Below are 21946 nucleotides of genomic sequence, written 5' to 3'. Positions count from 1 at the left end.
AGCTTCCTAAATTTATTTCCACGTATTCTGGAGAAATCAAAAATCAAGTTGAATGCTCTAGAATGGTTCAAAAGTGAGTAATTCGAATTGAGATATTTTTTCAATCGAACTTGGTAATCCGAATTTCCCACTTTTGAACCATTTTGAAACCTCCAAAACGATTTTCGATTTCACCAGAATTTTAAAATTTCTCCAGAAGGAATGGAACTCAATCTGGACAGATAAAAATTGAATTGTAGAATATCCTCGATCCGTTTCAACGAGTTTCTCCACATTTGGTCCAATTTCCAGGAGGCAGACACCTCGAGTGCCATTTTTGAACAACTGTATCAAGTCAAGAATGCTGGTCAAAAAAATTCGCAAGTCACAACTCGATTTTCAGCTGCCCAAATTGATGTCCGGGTCATTCCATGTCAACTCAACCAACGTTTTTGGGTCATGTCCTTCGATTTCGCTCAAATTTTGTTACAATATCTACCCACCCAGTAAGTAAGAAAGCCGCCATCAGTTTGGTCCCAGGGGGCTGGTGGGGGGGGGGGGGGGCTTCTATTATTTTCACATTGTCTCAAGGTACTCAACTTCATCAGCCCATTCCTCCAAAACTATGATACTTTGATCAAAACTGATTTCACAGTTCAAAAGGGCATTGAATTTTGAACTTTTTAAGTATTTTGAAATTTTCAAAAGTTGAAAGTTGAACTTTCAATTTTAAAGTTCAAATTTCAAAATGGCGCTGTAAGTGGGAGCTACCATTTAAAATGTTGAAAAAATTTCCATAGATGTACATTTTGATACTTTTTCGAAATATTTAGGTTTCGAGATGGGACTCTTGACGGAGGGGGAGCACCCCCACCCTCAATTTTGGGTGAAACATTCAAAAGAATATCTGGGGCATGTGATATATCGAATTGTATGTTTTCGGGGTCGCTGAACACGAATATGACGTCAGATTTTTGATAGGACCCCATCCACGGCCCCCAGCACCTCCCCAAAGGGGGTAAAAGTTCAAAAAACCGTTTTGTTCGTGTGACACATAGAATAGTATGTTTTTGGTGACGCTGAACACGAATATGGCGTTAGATTTGTGATTGGACCCGTCCACGGCCCCCAGTACCTCTCCAAAGGGGGTGACCCCCCCAAAAATAGTTTACATTCGTGTGACACATGCAATAGTATGTTTTCGATATCGGTGAATACGAATATTGCCTTAGTTTTTCGAATCGACTTCACCCATGGCCCCCAGAACCTCCCCCAATTGGTAAAAGTCCAAAAAAATTGTTGGGGCCGTGGATGGGATCCAATCACAAATCTGACGTCATATTTGTGTTCAGCGTCACCAAAAACATACTATTCTGTGTGTCACACAAACAAAACGCTTTTTTGAACTTTTACCCCCTTTGAGGAGGTGCTGGGGGCCGTGGATGAGGTCCTATCAAAAATCTGACGTCATATTCGTGTTCAGCGTCACCGAAAACATACAATTCGATATATCACATGCCCCAGATTTTCTTTTTAATGTTTCACCCAAAATTGGGGGTGAGGGTGCTCCCCCTCCGTCAAGAGTCCCATCTCGAAACCTAAATATTTCGAAAAATTATCAAAATGTACAACTATGGAAATTTTTTCAAAATTTTAAATGGTAGCTCCCACTTACAGCGCCATTTTGAAAATTTCAAAATGCTCAAAACGTTCAAAATTTAATGCCCTTTCGAAATCATTTCAAAAAGTTTTGATCAAAGTATCATAGTTTTGGAGGAATGGGCTGCTGAAGTTGAGTACCTCGAGACAATGTGAAAATAATAGAGGCCCCCCAGCAGCCCCCTGGGACCAAACTGATGGCGGCTTTCTTACTTACTGGGTGGGTAGATTTTGTAAAAAAAATTTGAGCGAAATCGACAGACATGATTTTCAAAATTGCCTTTTTTTGGTTGAGTTGACATGGAATGACCCGACCCCTCCATGCCTTGTGAAGAAATTTTAAAATACTGGAAAAATTGAAAATTGCACGGGAGACTTCAGAATAACGAGAAATGGTGATATTCGGTTCGGGGGAGTTGATATTGGTTTCAGAACTAATTTTCATAATTTTTACACAATAAGTATAGGAATGAATTATTTCAAAAGAGCATTCGTCGTCGAACATGGTCAATTTTGAATTTTCAAAATTTCATTAAAAGTCAAAGATTCAATTTAGCCTGCTGAAATTTTTATTAAATAAGGGTTCCCATCTAGACCATGATCGGTCCCATACAACTCAGGACCAGTCCCGTCGAGAAGTTCTATTGTTATAGCTTTCTTCGAATGAATTCGAACACAATAAGTCAACCAGTTTCATTTTCCCCATTGCAATCGACTTCGCATCGAAGAAATTTTTCAATTTTTCAATAGCTTAAATTTGATCATCGTGATTCGTGATTCAATCTACGAAAAAAAATTAAATATGACATCATCAAACACACGTAACATTTTGTAATGTACCTATGGAAAAATTTACTAGGCACTGTGCTGAAACACAGTGAATTATAAAATTGTAAAACATGGGAAAAAAATATTCAAAAATATTTACATCTTAATTATTTACAACACCTAAATAAGAAAATTAATCTAAGGACATCACAGACCACAATAAATTTTCAGAACAATTTCTTAAAATCGCCGGGGATAGAAATTGTAAATGCAAGTAGAGTGAATGAAATGAGTAACAAATTCATTCAAAAAATTAATGACACGAAAAAAAAATACCAGGGTTGTGGAAACTAAAAAAAGGCCAATAAGAGAGCAGCAGTGTTTACCTCAACAACGTACCTATCTCATCATGTATCTATCCGAGGGGAGAGTGTGATTATAAATAAACATTAAGTTATGATAAGGGATAAGGATAACAAAATGATTAGGGAAGAATAATTATAGATAAAAATATCTCGAAGATAGTCTAGTAGAGTATGTACAGTAGATTTAAAAAGAAAAACATTCACACAAAAATCCTAAATGAGAGTAAAAAAGACTTTATACAAAATATTGGAGTCATATAAAACTGATAAAATGTACTAAAAAAGAAACTAGGTAGGTATCCAAAATATTAAAATAGGTACCAGGCGTTGATACAGGTGTTGCTGATGAGTTCAATCAGTTTCGTGCATTCAGGCAACAGAACAGTATTTCTTCAGCGAAAATGAGTCTGGACGTACATTCCCAATAAATTCGACGGTGAATAGCTGTGGATTTTTTGTGTGTGAGATGATGGCGAGGAGGTTCGAGCGGAAGTTTTAATAAGCATTTAGTCCAGATCATCATCATCATCATCATCACTACTGCTATCCATGGCATCCAGCTTATCATTTACTGCCTTGATCGACGTGACAATCGGCTGCAATTTCCGATCGATTAGAGTAGACATTCGTGAGAATATCTCTTCCGCAGACATTGACGAAAACTTACGATTACATTGCCCATATCTGGCTGGTAGAGTATCTATAACAAGAGAAGTACATACATACATAAATATACTAACTGATACTGAAATTTTTCAACCGGACACAGGAGAATCCGTAGAATACCCGAAAATATACCATCAGCGAAAAATTCAGCCATTGAAATTCATTTTTGGAGAATATTTTGAAAATACAAATCTCGATCCAAAATGGCAAAACATCAAAATTACACAAAATTCGCCTTAAAAGCTGAACTTTGGTTTTTGAACCTTTGGTCTCGACCTTCCAAGTAGATTGAGGCAGGTATCCTAAAACGAAAATGATCGCCTAAGCAACAACTAAGCACCGGATTGTTGGTTGCTTAGCCAATTAGCTAGCAGCATGCATTGCTTAGCCATTGCCTAACTTTAAGCAATGGTTTTAGGATACCAGCCTGATGATGGTTTCAAAACGTTTTGTTGGAGGCTAGGTACCGCAGATTTTTGGATTCTCCAGTTTTTGAAGAATGCTATAAGGGGTCATTCCAGGTCATTGGGTCAATTGGACTAAGAAGTGGTGGGGGGGGGGGGTTTGGCGATGTTTTTGAAATTTTTCCTGTGGAAAGACCTTCCGAAGGGATGATCAATGGCGCAAATCGCAGCCCTTTAGCCCATTTTTAAAGGCAGTCAGGGGGTGTCAATGTTTTCAGTGAACCTAGAATATCATCCATTTCAGCAGTGGATTACTCGATAACCGCGATACCACCTACCAAAATGGAACATTTTCCCATAGTTAGGGGCTTTGAAAAGCTTTTTGGTGGTATCATAAAAATCAGTGTTGCCACTTCTTTCGTACAAAAAATTAGCTCAAAAAGTTTCGAAACGTATTTTTTATATCGTTCCGACTCTCAAACATTCTAACAAAAATATATTATGGACAACTTTTTATGCTGAACAACATATTAAAAAATTGAAATGGTACCATGTTGCAAAGTCGATTTAAAAAAAATATAAAGTTTGCGAAAAAATACGATTTTTTTATTTAAAACATGAAAAAAAGTTTTGAAAGGCGAAGTTGACCCATTTGACCCCTATTTTTATGTATCTGTTGAGAAAGTTGAAAAACCCCTTTCACTCGATGAAATGAACTCCTCACAAAAAAATCAAAATTCGAAAAAATTCAAAAAATGAATGAATTTTTATTTTTTTGTTGTGAGAGTTAATTTTTTATCAACTTTTTCATAAAATACGTCAGAAAGTGGTCAAAATAAGACAACTGAATTTTAAACTTTTTCTAATGTTTGAAATTGAAAATTGAATTTTTTTCGAATTTTGATTTTTTTGTGAGAAGTTCATTTCATCGAGGGAAAGGGTTTTTCAACTTTCTCAACAGATACGTAAAAATAGGGGTAAAATGGACCAACTTCACCTATCAAAACTTTTTTTCATGTTTTAAATCAAAAAATCGTATTTTTTTCGCAAATTTTAAATTTTTTAAAATCGACTTTGCAACATGGTGCCATCCCAATTTTTTAATATGTTGTTCAGCATGGAAAGTTGTCATCAGCATATTTTCTTCAGAATTTTTGAGAGTCGGAACGATAATTATGAAAAATACGTTTCGAAACTTTTTGAGCTAATTTTTTGTACGAATAAAAGTGGCATCACTGATTTTTATGATATCACCAAAAAGCCTTTCAAAACCCCTAACTATGAGGAAAAGTGCCATTTTGGTAGGTATCGCGGTTATCGAGTAATCCACTGCTGAAAGGGATGATATTCTAGGTTCACTGAAAACTTTGACACCCCCTGGCTGATTTTAAAAATGGGCTAGAGGGCTGCGATTTGCACCATTGGTCATCCCTTCAAAAGGTCTTTCCACAGAAAAATTTTCAAAAAAAATCGCCGAACCCCCTACCACTTCTTGGTCGAATGACGTGGAATGACCCTAAAAACAATTTTTCAGATTTTCAAAGAGAAATTTAAAACGCACACTACATCAATTGGGGCTGAAATCACATCACTGTGAATTCTTTTGATTCGTTCTCCCTTGATTTCTTAAGCCTCACAACTCACAAAGGAAACAATTAATGGACAAAAACACTTGCATTTTATGGTTTTTTTTTTTTTGAACTAACACAAGTCTACAGTTTACGAGATGATATTCTTTTACGGAGACAAAAGTTTTTGATTTTGAAAAAATTTCATTCTGGAATTCGAGATTTTAAAACAAAATTTCAAACATTTCTGCACTTTTGCTCACTGTTAAAATTTTTATTTCATCAAAATTCAAAAACATTTACTTTTTGTCGACTTGAAAAAAATTGAATTTTTTGGAAATCTTGATTATTAACTTTTAAAATGAAGGCTCAACGTTTCATAAAAAACAATATAAACTTGAAAACTGTCGTTTGATTAAAATTCGAAAAAAAATTACAGAGAACACTTTTTCAAAGTACCTATACTTGCCAAAATTTGATCAAATTCAAAAAAAAAATGCAAAAGTGAACTGGGATCAAAAAATTTCTAAATTGGAAATTGTCAAACTTCTTCAAATCCCCGACTTTGGCACACAAAAAGGATAGCAAATTTTTCCAACTTTTCTATTTTTTTTTTTTTTTTCAAGAATATGATTGAAAACACCATTTAAAAAGTAAGAAAAGTTCATACTAATAAAGTACATAGTATTAATTTACCTTTATTTCTCAACAAGCATACAAAATTTCAAAAAAATCGCCGAACCCCCCTACCACTTCTTGGTCCAACCTCCAGTAATTATTTAAAAAAAAAAAAAAACTGAAAAAAATCATCATTTGCGAACACGTGAACAAAAAAAGGTGTACCTAATTTAGTTTGATGCCCTGTCTTCAACCTTTCGAGTCGATTCGTGACGCTTTTAAATCATTTTAGAGTTTCCAGCATTTTTTTTTTTTTTTTTTTTTCAAAAATTCTAGATTATCTACTGTAAAATTTTAGATCTGAACCAGCACAGAAATATTTAGAAATTATGAGTCTAAATCAATCGAATGAGTTATAAATGTGGCAAATCCTAGATTATAGGTGCTCAATTTCAATCTCACCCTACTTCCTACTTAAAACATGTTTTCGAAAACACTGGAGAATCCAAAAATCTGCTAGAGTTTCCAGAATGATTCAAAATCATAACCAATCGAATCGAGAGGTCGAAAATAGCGTACCTACAAATAAAATTTTAGCTTTTTAGACCAATTTGGTAAAATTTTGCTTTTTTCACATTTTTTGCCCAAATTTGAATTTTTAAAAATTCGTTGAACTTCATCGCCTGAAATTTTGGCTGGTGGTGAACTTCAGGTATGAACACATATCACGTGATCTGCTCAGGATTGGTTATTCTACTGATTGGCGTAGATGTAGATAATCTTTTTTACCTTGATAAAATTAAAATAATGATAGGTATGTATTTCGAAAATTTAATATTACCTGCGATGGCGTTCAGAATTTGCGAAACATGAATCGAATTCTCGATCTTGCATTCGGTTCGAAGAAATTCTTCCGTTACGTTCCTAAAAAAGAAAATATGTATCACATTATCACAACTCATAATCAAAATGCACTCTTCCTGTTTGAACTTCAGTTAATTTAACTTACATCAATAATCTCCTACGCACTCCTGCGCTGAGCATAGCGTATGTATATACGCTATACTCAGCGTTAATGCCTCTGAGGAATCCGTTGAGGTCATCCTCGTCCAGACTCCCGTAGTCAATGTATTTTTTGAGATTTTTCAATTCTCTCAGGAACCTGTTTGAAGAATACACAAAACTTGTTAAGAAAAATCTAACAAATGACCATACATACACGATGAAATTAACTCACCGCAGTCTATGTAGTCCGTTTTTAATGTTTAAATCCTCTGTCAGCGTTTTTTCATTTACTTCCCTTAAAAGCAGATCCCCATCTACACCAACTTCACGGAAATTCTTCCGGTATTGAGAGAATCCAATCTGAAAGCAAACATGTTTTTTGGTTAATTGGGTACTTTGTGCCGAGGATGTTGAATTTTTTGTGATGGTGGGGGGGGGGGGGAGAAAGACAAAAATATAGAATAATTTTCAAATTTGCAAAAACAATGGTTTTATATCAAAAATTTGGGTTTTCGGAAATTTTTAAAGAATTTTGGAATGTTTTGTAAAAAAAGACAATTTTTAGCAATTTTTCCAAAAATAAAAAAAAACGAAAAATACTTAGGTAATATTCGACAATTTTTAAAAATACGCAACTTTAGCAAAAAAAACTACTTCTCGCCAATTGAAAGAAACTGAATCTTTTTTTTTCTTAGTAAGGTAATTTTTTTACGAAATGCGAAACTTTTTTGCATTTTTCAAATAAAAAAACGAGACTTTTTTATGTTATTTCTGGAAATTTTGGATAACAAGCGTAACTTTTTGATTGTTAAGAAGCTAGAATTTTTGGTAACTTGACAAAAAAAAAAACAAGATTTTTGGTTAATTTTTTGTAGTCTTGAGTGGGTAAGGTAGGAACATGAAAATCTGTAAAATTATTTCAAAATGATTGTTGTACGTATTTACTCACATGCGATACCCATTGCTGCACTTCATTGACAGACCACAAATGAGCTTGCTTGGACAGCTTCGCCGGTACCTTTTCACCAAACAATCTCAACACTCGAGCAGCAAATTTCGCACCCAAAGATGGAGCCGATCCAATTTTGTTCAGTACGTCCATCGCTCCTATTTCTCGAAAAACTTCAATATTTTCTTCCAGTTGGCCGATGCTGGCTTCCAGCAAGAAATGAAACGCAGCCAAATCTACAGCCTCTGCTCTCGTTGAATTCAACACTGGAGTTAACCGCGATAGCCAATTTTTACTTTGGCTGAGGATGTGAGACCGGTTTGATACGATAAATTCGGCTGGGTCGTGATTGATTAAGAACAATTCGACAAGTTCCAAAGTACCGGACCTCAAAACGTTCGCTAAAAGTTTTCTGTCAGCTGCAAGAATGCAAGTGGCCAAGCACGCGTAGTATTTCACAATGTCGTCGTCGTTGAAAGCTAACGAAAACAGCCAAAGTGTCACGTTATGGTGGATTATCGCCTTTTGAATTTCACGGCTTCGGCCGTATAAACTGAAATTGGTTAATGCTTTGGCGCAATTTCTCAAAATTTCAACGTCGTTTCTCCGGCAATCTTCGATGACAGCTTGTAAGCCACCGAAACGTAAGATCTCTTCGCAGGTACTGTCGCTGTGTTTGAATAAATGTTCGAGTATACCTGAAAATTAACGAATTAATTAATTTTTATATCGAAGACCATCGGATAAATCAGATTTTGGGATTCAGTCCTCCAATCAGGGATTGTGCTCAAATTTTTCTCAAAAAAAGTAACTTTGGTAACCAAAAAAAAAAAACGAAAAAAGTTATTACCAAAAAGTAACTAGAAAGTAACCAAAAATTGGCCTCAAAATTTTTAATATGGAAACAAGCTGGCCCTAGCAATAAAGAGCAAATCGAAGGAAACATGTTTGAAAAATTAGGTACCTCGAGAGGTAAAAAACGATGTTTTTATGGCAGTAAATAATCATTTTTTCACTCGCATCTGGGTGCATTGAAACTGAGCAACCCAAAAATGGGTAAAACTATATTCGATTTGACTCGGTACATATTTTTACTCTCGTAAATATACCATCAGGAAAATATTACACAGAAGTCAACAATGTATTTTAAAATTTTCATTGGGTTTTGCGATAAATCTGAAAAACATTCGTTAGAATTTGGAAATTTGATTGAGGAAAAACTGCAAAAGCGAATACATACTTAGTTGCACTATTTTTCACGTTTCCTTGTTTTTTCAAAAGGGTCATTCCACGTCAATTGGACCAAGAAGTGGTAGGTGGGTGCGGCGATTTTTTTGAAATTTTTCCAGTGGAAAGACCTTCCGAAGGGATGACCAATGGCGCAAATCGCAGCCCTCTAGCACATTTTTAACGGCAGCCAGGGGGTGTCAAAGTTTTCAGTGAACCTAAAATATCATCCATTTCAGCAGTGGATTACTCGATAACCGCGATACCTACCAAAATGGAACTTTTTCCCATAGTTGGGGGTTTTAAAAGGCTTTTTGATGATATCATAAAAATCAGTGTTGCCACTTTTTTTCGTACAAAAAATTAGCTGAAAAAGTTTCAAAACGTAGTTTTCATATCGTTCCGACTCTCAAAAATTCTGAAAAAAATATATTATGGACAACTGTTCATGCTGAACAACATATTAAAAAATTGGGATGGTAACTTGTCGCAAAATCGATTTAAAAAAATTTAAAGTTTGCGAAAAAAAATGCGATTTTTTGACTTGAAACATGAAAAAAAGTTTTGATTGGTAAAGTTGACTCATTTGACCCCTATTTTTACGTATCTGTTGAAAAAGTTGAAAAACCCCTTTCACTCGATAAAATTAACTCACCACAAAAAAATCAAAATTCGAAAAAATTCAATTTTCAATTCCAAACATCAAAAAAAGTTTAAATTTATTCAGTTGTCTTATTTTGACCGCTTTCTGACGTATTTCATGAAAAAGTTGATAAAAATCACACTAACAGCAAAAAAATAAAAATTTGTTTATTTTTTGAATTTTTTCGAATTTTGATTTTTTTGTGATGAGTTAATTTCACCGTGTGAAGTGTTTTTTTCAACTTTTTCAACGGATACGTAAAAATAGGGGTAAAATGGGTCAATTTTACCGATCAAAACTTTTTTTCATGTTTTAAATAAAAAAATCGCATTTTTTCGCAAACTTTAAGTTTTTTTAAATCGACTTTGCGACAAGTTACCATCCCAATTTTTTGATAGGTATGTTGTTTAGCATGAACAGTTGTCCATAATATATTTTTTTCAGAATTTTTGAGAGTCGGAACGATATGAAAACTACGTTTTGAAACTTTTTCAGCTAATTTTTTGTACGAGAAAAAGTGGCAACACTGATTTTTATAATATCATCGAAAAGCTTTTCAAAACCTCTAACTATGGGGAAAAGTTCCATTTTGGTAGGTATCGCAGTTATCGAGTAATCCACTGCTGAAATGGATGATATTTTAGGTTCACTGAAAACTTTGACACCCCCTGGCTGACGTTAAAAATAGGCTAGAGGGCTGCGATTTGCGCCATTGGTCATCCCTTCGGAAGGTCTTTCCACAGGAAAAATTTCAAAAAAATCGCCGAACCCATCTACCACTTCTTGGTCCAATTGACGTGGAATGACCCAAAAGTGAAAATTTGAGTTAAAAATAGAAGAAAACAACAGAAAATCGATCAATCTAATTTTTTTCTCAGGATTTACTCGGCCGATTTTTTTCAAACTTGAACCAAAGTGTACGTATGCGTAAGGGCGTTTTCCAAAAAAATCAACAACCCCCTCCCCCACTTTTCCCCCTCCAAAATTTCGATTCATATTTTTGAGGTCCCCCTTACCTTCCAAGGCCTTTCGACACACTTCTTGAAAAATATTTCTTAGACGCAGTATTGATCCTAGAACAACATATAACTTACCCAAAATTCTACCTCGGGTGCGCCATAGTCAAATTCGACTAAAACCAACACCCTCTCGCCTGTAATAAGGTTAATAACCTCTACCTACACCACTGCTATTGAAGTAATTTCTGGAGTATTGTTTATAATGTTGTAATTTTCAAATGAAAATTATGTTTTTGAGAGTCGTTATTCACAAATTCCGATTTAGGAGTAGCGAAGCACCCCCTCCCCCAAATTTGGGCAAAACATTCAAAAAGAAACCTGGGGCATGTGACACATCGAATTGTATGTTTTTGGCGACGCTGAAACCGAATATGGCATCAAATTTTTGATTAGACCCCATCCACGCCTCCCAGCACCTGCCCAAACGAAGTAACCTAAAAAATGGTTTCATTCGGGTGACACATGGAATAGGTATGTACCTAGTATATTTTCGATATAGCTGGACACGAATATAGCCTTGGTTTTTCAAATTGAATGACGTCACCCATAGCTCCCAGAACCTTCCATGGGTAATTGTCTAAAACATTTTTTAGGGGCCATGGATATAGGGTCCAATCAAAAATCTGACGTCATATTCGGTTTCAGCATCGCCAAAAACATGCCATTTGATGTGTCGCACGATAAAAACCCTATTTTGAACTTTTACCGTCCATTTGGGGAGGTGTGGGAGGCCGTGGATGGGCCTAATCAAAAATCAAAGGTCATATTCGTGTTGAGCGTTACCAAAAACATATAATTCGATGTGTCACATGCCCCAGGTTTCTTTTTGAAAGTTTTGCCCAAATTTGGAGGAGAGGGTGCTTCGCTACCCCTAAATCGTAATTTTTGAATAACGACTCTCAAAAACATCATTTTCATTCGAAAATTACAACGTTATAAACAATACTCCAGAAATTACTTCAATAGCAGTGGCGTAGGTACCATATTAACCGTATTACAGGTGGGGGGGGGGGTGTTGGTTTTGGTCGAATTTGACTATGGCGCACCCGAGGTACAATTTTGGGTAAGTTATATGCTGTTCTAGGATCAATACTGCATGTAAAAAATATTTTTCAAAAAGTGTGCCAAAAGGCCTTGAGGAGTAAGGGGCACCTCAAAAAATTGAATCGAAATTTTGAAAGGGGAAAAGTGTGGGAGGGGGCTGTTGATTTTTTTGGGAAAAGCTCTTATGCATGGGTACACTTGGGTTCAAGTTAAAAAAAAACCAAGCGAGTCAATTCTGAGAAAAAAATTAAAAACGATTTTTGATTTTTGAGAAATTACTCAAGAACCACTCAGAGTTGAGGTCCAAAACTTGGGGAAAATACTTATCTTGGGGGTGCCTATACATCACATAAGTTTCGTGGCTTTTGCATTTTTTGGACAAGTAGTAGGTACACTTTTTACGATCATTTCGCTCAGATTTTAAAAATTCATATTTTTCATTCGTTTTAGCAGGCGTTGGAAAAAATTCGAGTAAAACATTCAATCTGGACAGTTTGATCGAAATGGTCACGAAGAGTTTGGTAAAAAGGGTATTTTGACCTGCTGAACACAAATCCAGAGTTAGATTTTTGCAACAGGAATTTTAAATTACGAAGAAGTGCGATACAGATGGTAAAAAATCGTAATTGGTGAGGTGGGGTGGGGGTTCAAAGGATTTGAATTTTGGTCAAAGTGAGAAAAAAATTCTTATGGTGGTGATCTAAATTTTCAGTTTTTTTTCCACTTGAAAAGTTTCATGTTTCACTGAATTTAGGGGATGAAAGTGACGAAATCATTCAAAATTTCAAGTATAATAAACGATATAAGCTTGTATAAAACGATATTAGGAATTTTTTGTAATTGCATAACACCATGATTTTACCCCTTCAATCCCTCTTATCTCAATCCTTATCAATGCTAGGGCAAAAACTGACACATATTCGAAATTCTCATGAAATGCTCAAACCTTTTTACTAACAAGGGAACCTCTTGAGGTGTCATACTCCGATTTGAACGGGACCGCGATTTTTGGAAAGCGCATAGTCTAAAACCCCCAAAACCCAATTTTTAGCTGCCCAAGTTTATTTTTCGATTTTTGGCGAATTTTTGAAAATTCAAAATTGACTGTTTTTGGCAATTTGTGCTTTTTTTAAAAGTACGTACTTGATTAGTAAAAATGGTCAAAATAAGTCACAAAACTGATATTAATTACCCAAATCCATATTTTACCATTTCCAGCTATTCTGGAGCCTCCAGCGCGATTTTTCAATTTCTCCAGAATTTTGAATTTGCTCCAGAAGGCGTGAATATGAAGTTGGGCAGCTAAAAATCGAGTTGTATATTACACTCGACCTGTTTAACGAGTTTATCCACATTAGAGCCGATTTTGAGAGTGACACCTCAAAAGTGGCTTTTTGACCAGCTTTTTTCAAAATTAAAAAATCCAAAAAATCAAAAGATAATCGTTTGTGAAGACATTTTTGAAATTCAGGTGAATCGCTGTATTTTGTCCAAAACTAACCCCAGGAGCGCAAATTCTACCATTTCCAGCCGTTTTGGAGCGAGAGTGACACCTCAAAAAACCACTCTTGAGGTGTCACTCCCAAAATCGGCTCAAATATAGATAAACTCGTTAAACAGGTCGAGTACTCGTATAATACACAACTCGATTTTTAGCTGCCCAACTGCATATTCACGCCTACTGGAGCAAAAATTCAAAATTCTGGAGAAATTGAAAAATCGCGCTGGAGGCTCCAGAATGGCTGGAAATTGTGAAGTTTGGATTTGGGGGGTTAGTTTTGGACAAAATACAGCAATTCGCGTGAATTTCGAAAATTTCCAAACAAACGGGAAACTTTTGATTTTTTGGAGTTCTTAATTTTGAAAGAAGCTGGTCAAAACGCCACTTTTGAGGTGTTACTCTCAAAATCGGCTCAAATGTGGATAAACTCGTTAAACAGGTCGAGTATAATATTCAACTAGATTTTTAGCTGCCCTACTTCAAATTCACGTCTTCTGGAGCAAATTGAAAATTCTGGAGAAATTGAAAAATCGCGCTGGAGGCTCCAGAATGGCTGGAAATTGTGAAATTTGGATTTGGGGGGTTAGTTTTGGACAAAATACAGCGATTCGCGTGAATTTCAAAAATTTCCACACAAATGGGAAACTTTTGATTTTTTAATTTTGAAAAAAGCTGGTCAAAAAGCCACTTTTGAGGTGTCACTCTCAAAATCGGTTCAAATGTGGATAAACTCGTTAAACAGGTCGAGTGTAATATACAACTCGATTTTTAGCTGCCCAACTTCATATTCACGCCTTCTGGAGCAAATTCAAAATTCTGGAGAAATTGAAAAATCGCGCTGGAGGCTCCAGAATAGCTGGAAATGGAAAAATATGGATTTGGGTAATTATAATTAGTTTAGGGGCTCATTTTGGCCATTTTTACTGATCAAGTACGTACTGAAAAAAAAAACACATAAATCGCGAAAAACAGTCAATTTTGAATTTTCAAAAATTCGCCAAAAATCGAAAAATGAACTTATGCAGCTGAAAATTTTGTTTTGGGGGTTTTAGACTATGCTCTTTCCAAAAATCACGGTCTCGTTCAAATTGGAGTGTGACACCTCAAGAGGTTCCCTTGATAGTAAAAAAGTTTGAGCATTTCATGAGGATTTCAAAAATATGTGTCAGTTTTTGCCCTAGCGTTGATATGGATTGAGATAAGAGGGATTGAAGGGGTAAAAACATGGTGTTATGCAATCACAAAAAATTTATAATTTCGTTTTATACAAGCTTATATCGTTTATTATACTTGAAATTTTGTAATTTCTCACCACTGTGAGTGATTTCGTCACTTTCATCCCCCAAATTCAGTGAAACATGAAACTTTTCAAGTTGAAAAAAAAAACTGAAAATTAAAATCACCACCATAAGAATTTTTTTCTCACTTTGACCAAAATTCAGATCCTTTGAACCCCCACCCCCTCCTCACCAATTACGATTTTTTATCATCTGTATTGCACTTCTACGTAATTTAAAATTCCTGTTGCAAAAATCTAACGCTGGATTTGTGTTCAGCAGGTCAAAATACCCTGATTACCACACTCTTCGTGACCATTTCGATCAAACTGTCCAGATTGAATGTTTTACTTGAATTTTTTCCAACTCCTGCTAAAATGAATGAAAAATATGAATTTTTAAAATCTAGTAATCGGTGTATTTTGATCTGCTGATCACGAATCCGGCGCGACGTTATAGTTAGAGGTGATCGAGAGATTACACAAGTTGTACTACTTATCCAAAAAATGCAAAAACCATTTTTTTTCCAAAAATGACCCTACTTTGAGGACCTTTAGATCAGCTCCCTGAACGGCTAGGGGGCTCGAAATTTTTCTGGATAGTTTCCCACTAGAAGTAAACATCCTCACCAATGTTCGTCCAAATCCAAGGCATGTGAGCTTCAACAATGAACGTTTGACTTTAAGCTTTTCTGATTTTTAACCTTGAATTTTATTCAGCTCCGAATCCCGCAAACAGATTGACTCCAAGTTCAACCGGTCTCAAGATCAGAAAGACTGTATTTAAAACTCGAGAAATTTTCGTTGTGTTTTAAGAAACATAATTTATCTAAAAATGTCGACACCCCTCCTCTCACCACCTTGAAATAAAGTTGTACTGAAAAACCCCCCTCACCTCTCTAGGTTCTCAAAAAAGAAGAAAACCTGATGAAAATTCTCATCATGAGACGCCAAGTTCCAAAATTGATTTATTTTTTCATATACACTGACTTCATCCTCCCCCAACCCCCAAAAAATATTTCATCGCATTGTCATAATTTTTCATACTTTTTTTGGGGGGAAATTCGCAAGTTGGAGACAGCACTGAGGGATCGTATCTGAAAAATAGATAAATGTTCGATTCCATAACACCTTTGGGTTAGTAGGAATCGATACGTCACACCAAATTATCGTAATTTGTCTTTATAGCGCGACTTGAAAAAAATCAATTATGGAAATTTCCACTTTAAGAACCACTGAAGGGATGAGAATCACTGAACAAGGTTTTTATGAGTAGCTATTTGAAGAGTGGTCCTTTACGAGTATCGTTTCCCTATCTATCTTCTGTCGTTCTGTGAAGACTTAATAAGCACAAATATAGGTAGGGAAAAAATTGACAATTTTCATAACTTTGAGTACCCCTGAACCGGTTTTGCGAATTGATCTCAAAAATGTAATGTTTTTTTGTTTTTTTTTTTTTTAATTTTACTTTGTAAAAATATGGCGAAAAAGTGACAGAAATTGACAAATGATGTAATATTTTCAGGTCAATTTCTGTCATTTTTTTCATATTTTTTCGAAAAATAAATTTAGAAAAAAACGAGCAAAAAGAAGTTGAAAATGATTTATTTATTCGACTATTTAGGTGCCAACTTTATTTCCCTGGTCTTGATCAAACTGACCAGGGCTTTACGAAGACCAGATCGATCAATTTTCTGCTGTTTTTTTCTAAATTTAATACAAATTTTTACTTTTGAAAAAACAAACAAACCTGCTTTTTAGATTCAACGCATAAACCAATGAAATACCAAGTCCAGATGTTGCTCAGTTTCAATGCACCCATAATGCAAGCATTTTACTGGGGTAAAAATTTCATAATGTTTTTGCAACAATAAATCAAAACAGAATCGAGGAAATAAGCAAGAAAAAAAGCTTTTAAAAATCCTTACCTCCAGAAGTACGAGTGAAAAAAACAATGTTTTTTTTATCAAAAGTTCATTATGATGGCTTTAAAAGTTCAACGATATATTATATATTTTTTTTAAACAAACACACCCCAACAAGTACTTCTTTTTTTTAAAAAACAAAAAAAACAAACCAACATGAAAAAACAAACAAACAAAAAAAACAAAAAACAAACACACCCGACCGAAGTGATAGCGAAGATTTCGACAAGTAAAGTTTTTTTTTCCAAATTTGAACACTAATTTTTCTATGTACATGTATTTGAAAATGCAATTTTATAGCAATTTTAAAAAAAGAAACCTGAACAAGCCCGAACGAAGAGGAAGCGGAACTGCACGAATATTCAAAATAGCATCGTTATCATCCATAATTATTATTATCTGATAGTCATTAATTGGAATCCACTGAGGGTAGGTACAATCAGGTATAACAACCCGAACGTACCGAAATAAATCAACTAACAAAAAAGTCGGATTTTTAACTTCATAAAGAGAATACCAAGCTGCAAGCTGGGTAAAATATATAATTTGGTCCTAGCCAAAGATTTTGAAACTAGCCTCAAGTTGTTCATTATATCCACTAGTGCGGCATATGACAATAGGAGTAATTGCACTCCCCCCCCCCGCCGATCCTCCGGGACAACTTTTTTCTTAAAGGGGACATCCTAAGGAACATTTCAAAGCAAACTTGCCAAAAAAAAAGTTGGCCTTACTTACAAAATGGCGGCCATTTTGATTGACAGGTCAGCCAAAATCGCAGATTTTGCGTTTTAACATAGGACTTGCTCGAACTTTTTCAAACTTTACAAAGGTAGATCGAAAGATCATGCAAAAATTTATCACCTGTCAAAATTTAAAGTGCTAAAGTGCGTTTTTCGATTTTTGGTGAATTTTTGAAAATCGAACTTAGGCCAAAAATGAGGGAAAAAATCAAAATTTTACCAAATTGACCAAGAAAGCTGAAATTTGGGATATACCCTACTTTCGACATGCCAAATCGATTGGAAACGGTTTCGACCTGTTTTGAGCAGTTTTGGAGCCTCCAGGAGATTTTTGAAACTCGAAATTCCCACAAACTTTCATCAAATTGGAGTTGTAAAGCTAAAATTTATTCTAAAAACTAATTTCAATACGCTACGAAGTACTGCAGGCGAATTTCAAGTAGTTTTGGATCCTCCAGCAACTTTTTGAAAATTCCTGAAGCCTCCAGCAGATTTTTGAAACTTTAAATTTTCACAAAATTTCATCAAATAGAGATGGAAAGCTGAAATTTACTCTACACTCCAATTTTAACACCCTTCTGAAGACGACTTCAGGTGGGTTCAAGTAATTTCAGGGCCTCCAGTGACTTTTTTGAAAATTACTGGAGCCTCCAGTAGATTTTTGAAACTTGAAATTTCCCCAACAATAATTTATCAAATAGAGTTGGCAAGCTGAAATTTACTTCGCAGACTACATGGTGGTTTCAAATAGTTTTGAAGCTTCCAGCTACTTTTAGGAAATTTCAATTTCCCAAAAAAACGTCATACAACCTTTCAAAAAGTTGCTGGAGGCTCCAAAACGACTTGAAATTTACCAGCAGTCAACTTCGTAGCGCATTGAAATTGGTTTGCAGAATGAATTTTGACTCTCCATCTTAGTTTGGTGAAATTTTGGGGAAATTTAAAGTTTCAAAAATTTACTGGAGGCTCCAGTAATTTTCAAAAAAGTCACTGGAGGCCCTAAAATGACTTGAACCCACCTGAAGTCGTCTTCAGAGGGTGTTAAAATTGGAGTGTAGAGTAAATTTCAGCTTTCCATCTCCATTTGATGAAATTTTGTGAAAATTTAAAGTTTCGAAAATCTGCTGGAGGCTCCAGTAATTTTCAAAAAAAGTCACTGGAGGCCCTGAAATTACTTGAACTCACCTGAAGTTGTCGTCAGATGGGTGTTAAAATTGGAGTGTAGAGTAAATTTCAGCTTTCCATCTCTATTTGATGAAATTTTGTGAAAATTCAAAGTTTCAAAAATCTTCTGGAGGCTCCAGAACTGCTCAAAACAGGTCGAAACCGTTTCCAATCGATTTGGCATGTCGAAAATAGGGTATATCCCAAATTTCAGCTTTCTTGGTCAATTTGGTAAAATTTTGATTTTTCCCCTCATTTTTGGCCTAAGTTCGATTTTCAAAAATTCACCAAAAATCGAAAAACGCACTTTAGCACTTTAAATTTTGACAGGTGATAAATTTTTGCATGATCTTTCGATCTACCTTTGTAAAGTTTGAAAAAGTTCGTGCAAATCCTATGTTAAAACGCAAAATCTGCGATTTCGGCTGACCTGTCAATCAAAATGGTCGCCATTTTGTAAGTAAGTTGTCCCGGAGGATCGGCAGGGGGGGGGTGTAATTACTCCTATTGTCATATGCCGGACTATACGATTTGAAACCCTACCGAAAATTTTTTTACAGCGTTAACTCGCATCTAAATCTACCAAAAAGGATGATATCGCAATTCAATTTTAAAATTTTCAGTTTCTTGCAGTTTTCGACCGAAATTTTTCAAACTTGTATGAATTAATGTTATTTGCTGTATTACGAGGGTAATTTATGGGAATCTTCTCAAATTCTTTAAAGCATTTCCTCCAAGCAAAAAAATTGCGTTCTTTCGCAATTTTTGTTAAAAAACGAGACTTTTTTTTGCGACGTAGGTACTTTTTGGGAACTTTTCAGAATTTATTGTGACAGAACCAAACTTCTGAATGTTGCTAAAAAGCGAGAATTTCAGTTAAATTTTGGCTAAATGCGATATTTTCATAATCTTAGCAAAAAACAGAATTTTTAACAATAAGCAAAACAATGATATGTCTCGCACTTTTACGGAATCTTTGTAGGAAAAGTGAGACTTTCTAGGTAATTTAAAAAAAAAAACGAAAAAAAACGAGAGTATCATTTCTCCAAATTGAAAAAACATTATACCTAGACGAAAATAAGTTTAAAATGTATTTTAAGTAATTATTAGTGCAGACATGGATTCAAATTGAATGAATAACCCGAAAAGGAGATCAGGGGTTCCAAAATTGCGTGATTCCACATTTTAAATAACAATTTATAAAACAGAAAAAATCAACGAAAGTCCAAATTTGGGCAGATGATGCAGTTGGGCATTATTCATAGCACATTTAGAAAATAAAATTCGGCCAAAATTGACCAAATGAGGAGGGGGGAATCATTTAAAATTTTGAAACAATCGAAAATTGCGCTTGAAGTTCCAAAACGTCTGCAAATTGTGAAATTCGATTCGGAGAGTTGATATTAATTTCAGGTATAATTTGTAGGTATCATTTTTAAGGAATAAATTCTTTTTTTTTCAAAAGCATAATAAAATCGCGAAAAATGACGAGTTTTTAATTATTAAAAATTCGCTAAAAATCACAAAATCATCTTGAACAGCTAAAATTTAGGTTAGTTATTTTTTCATAATTTTGCACCACGCTAAAAATGAGCATTTTTTTCACAAGGTATGTTTGGAAAAATTTCGAAAAATTTTCAAAATTACTGCCAATTTTGAAAAATGTTGCTTGAAAGGAAATTTTCAACTTCAATTGCAATTTCGCTTCTTTTTTAAGGGTTCGAGGTGAGTTTTCGATACAATATAGTTTCAAAATTCGAGGATATAGGACAACAAAAAAGCACCGATTTTCAATTTTCAATTTTTTCAAAACGTTATCGATCAATATTTTCAAAATTTCTTCATTTTCATCAAAATAAAAAAATTTTCCTTTTTTTATAACCAATTTTTAAAATTTTGAAAAAAGTTTCACTCAGGTTGTTTTGAGCCGGTTTTTCGATGGATCACCCCCTCTTTCTCATATCCCATAATTTCGTCTCTGTAAATCTAGCAACTTAAAATATCGTGTTACCTGTCCGAACTCTCGACTGCTCCACCGATAACCGATTCCTCGTAGTACCGCAAACCCCTCGAACGACCTTTTCCAAACCATGCTCAACCACATAAGCTCGATTCTCCGGTGTTAAGCATTGTCCCAGTAACTTGGCGCTGGAGAATATAACGGCGTCATTGTTCGAATCACAATTGGAAATCAAATACGACAATCCTTGACATTCGCGCATAATTTTACAAATACAGGTTTCAAGTTCGTATCCGAGGGTTGGAATGGACCGAGCTTTAGTCATCATCTCGCTCATTTTGTTTAAAATGTTGGGCACTTCGACATATTCGATCTGCGATAGGTTCAATAGCTGTAGGATTTTTTGGAACGACTGCGTGCATTTTTGGATACCTTCTTCTACGTTCTGCTGATCATCGACGTTTGATATAAATCTATCCAGGTTGTCCAGAATGATCGTCGGGTAATCCATTGCGGGTTTGAAGGGGTGATTCGGGTTGTTGCTGAATTGTTGCATCTGTTGGAGATGAAGGATGAATTAGATTCAAACATAAAAAATGAAATTTGAAAATAAAAAATGATTGAGCAGTATCTTTATTGCATCTTGAGCAAATGATGAGACCTAATAAGCTCCAATTTTGAAAAATTGAAGCTACCTACCTATTGTTATTTAAAAAAATAAATGAAAATCATTAAAATGAATAATATTTTTCACAACCTTAAATTTTTCAATTTGTATAATATTTTATCCTCCCAAAAATACCTATCTTTTATTAATCTCCCAAAAAAATTAAGTTAGGAACATCAATCAAAAATTCGTTCTCTTTTCACTGAGCCAATTTTTATTCTTTTTTCACCTAAGTATACCTACTTCATCGACGAGCTAAGAATTTAGACACTTGATAAAAATGGGGCAAAATTAGAACAAATGTAAAAAAAATATTAATTTGAAGTTTAAAAAAAAAAAAAAACAACAGCAATACAATCATAAAAAATCACCTGAACGAATAAAGATCTACGTTGCAAGTTCACTCGACAAGTCTCCAATGTTATTCGTTGAAATTGTCGCTCTGATCTTGACCAAACTTTACGGAATGAATTGTTCAATTTGAAAAGATGAGCACACAAATCAATTTTTCTTTGCATTAGGTATATTCACACTATTGATAATGCCAAATCAAAAAAAACACACGAATAATTTCTTGAGAGATTTCGTATGAAATTCCAACTTCCAACTAAATTAGTTACATCTTCTTAGCATTTTTGCCTACGATACCTAACGAACAATATACGAATACCTACCTACTTGCGCAGAACAAAAACGCAGAACATCAAATTTACAAAATGTACCGGAAATCGCCCTCCAAAATTCAACCATAGGTAGTATTCGAGGAGACGAACAAAAAACGTTATTATGACTAGTTGCC

General features: G+C 34.8%; 1 protein-coding gene across 1 annotated transcript; it reads right to left on the bottom strand.

Moving 5' to 3' along the window:
- Positions 1 to 2439: 2439 nt before the first annotated feature.
- On the bottom strand, positions 2440 to 21809 carry LOC135837627 (NAD(+) hydrolase sarm1-like). Its single transcript, XM_065352968.1, has 7 exons — positions 21519 to 21809; positions 20532 to 21036; positions 7982 to 8679; positions 7265 to 7392; positions 7037 to 7189; positions 6869 to 6951; positions 2440 to 3471 (listed from the first exon to the last, which is right to left on the bottom strand). The coding sequence occupies exons 1-7, from the start codon at positions 21663 to 21665 to the stop codon at positions 3278 to 3280; spliced, it is 1908 nt and encodes a 635-aa protein (XP_065209040.1). The 5' UTR covers positions 21666 to 21809; the 3' UTR covers positions 2440 to 3277.
- Positions 21810 to 21946: the final 137 nt, after the last annotated feature.

The sequence above is a fragment of the Planococcus citri genome, chromosome 2 (assembly GCF_950023065.1).
Source record: "Planococcus citri chromosome 2, ihPlaCitr1.1, whole genome shotgun sequence".
NCBI classification, from domain to species: domain Eukaryota; kingdom Metazoa; phylum Arthropoda; class Insecta; order Hemiptera; family Pseudococcidae; genus Planococcus; species Planococcus citri.
Note: the sequence above shows the minus strand (reverse complement) of the source record. Positions and strands in the feature narration are given on the sequence as shown.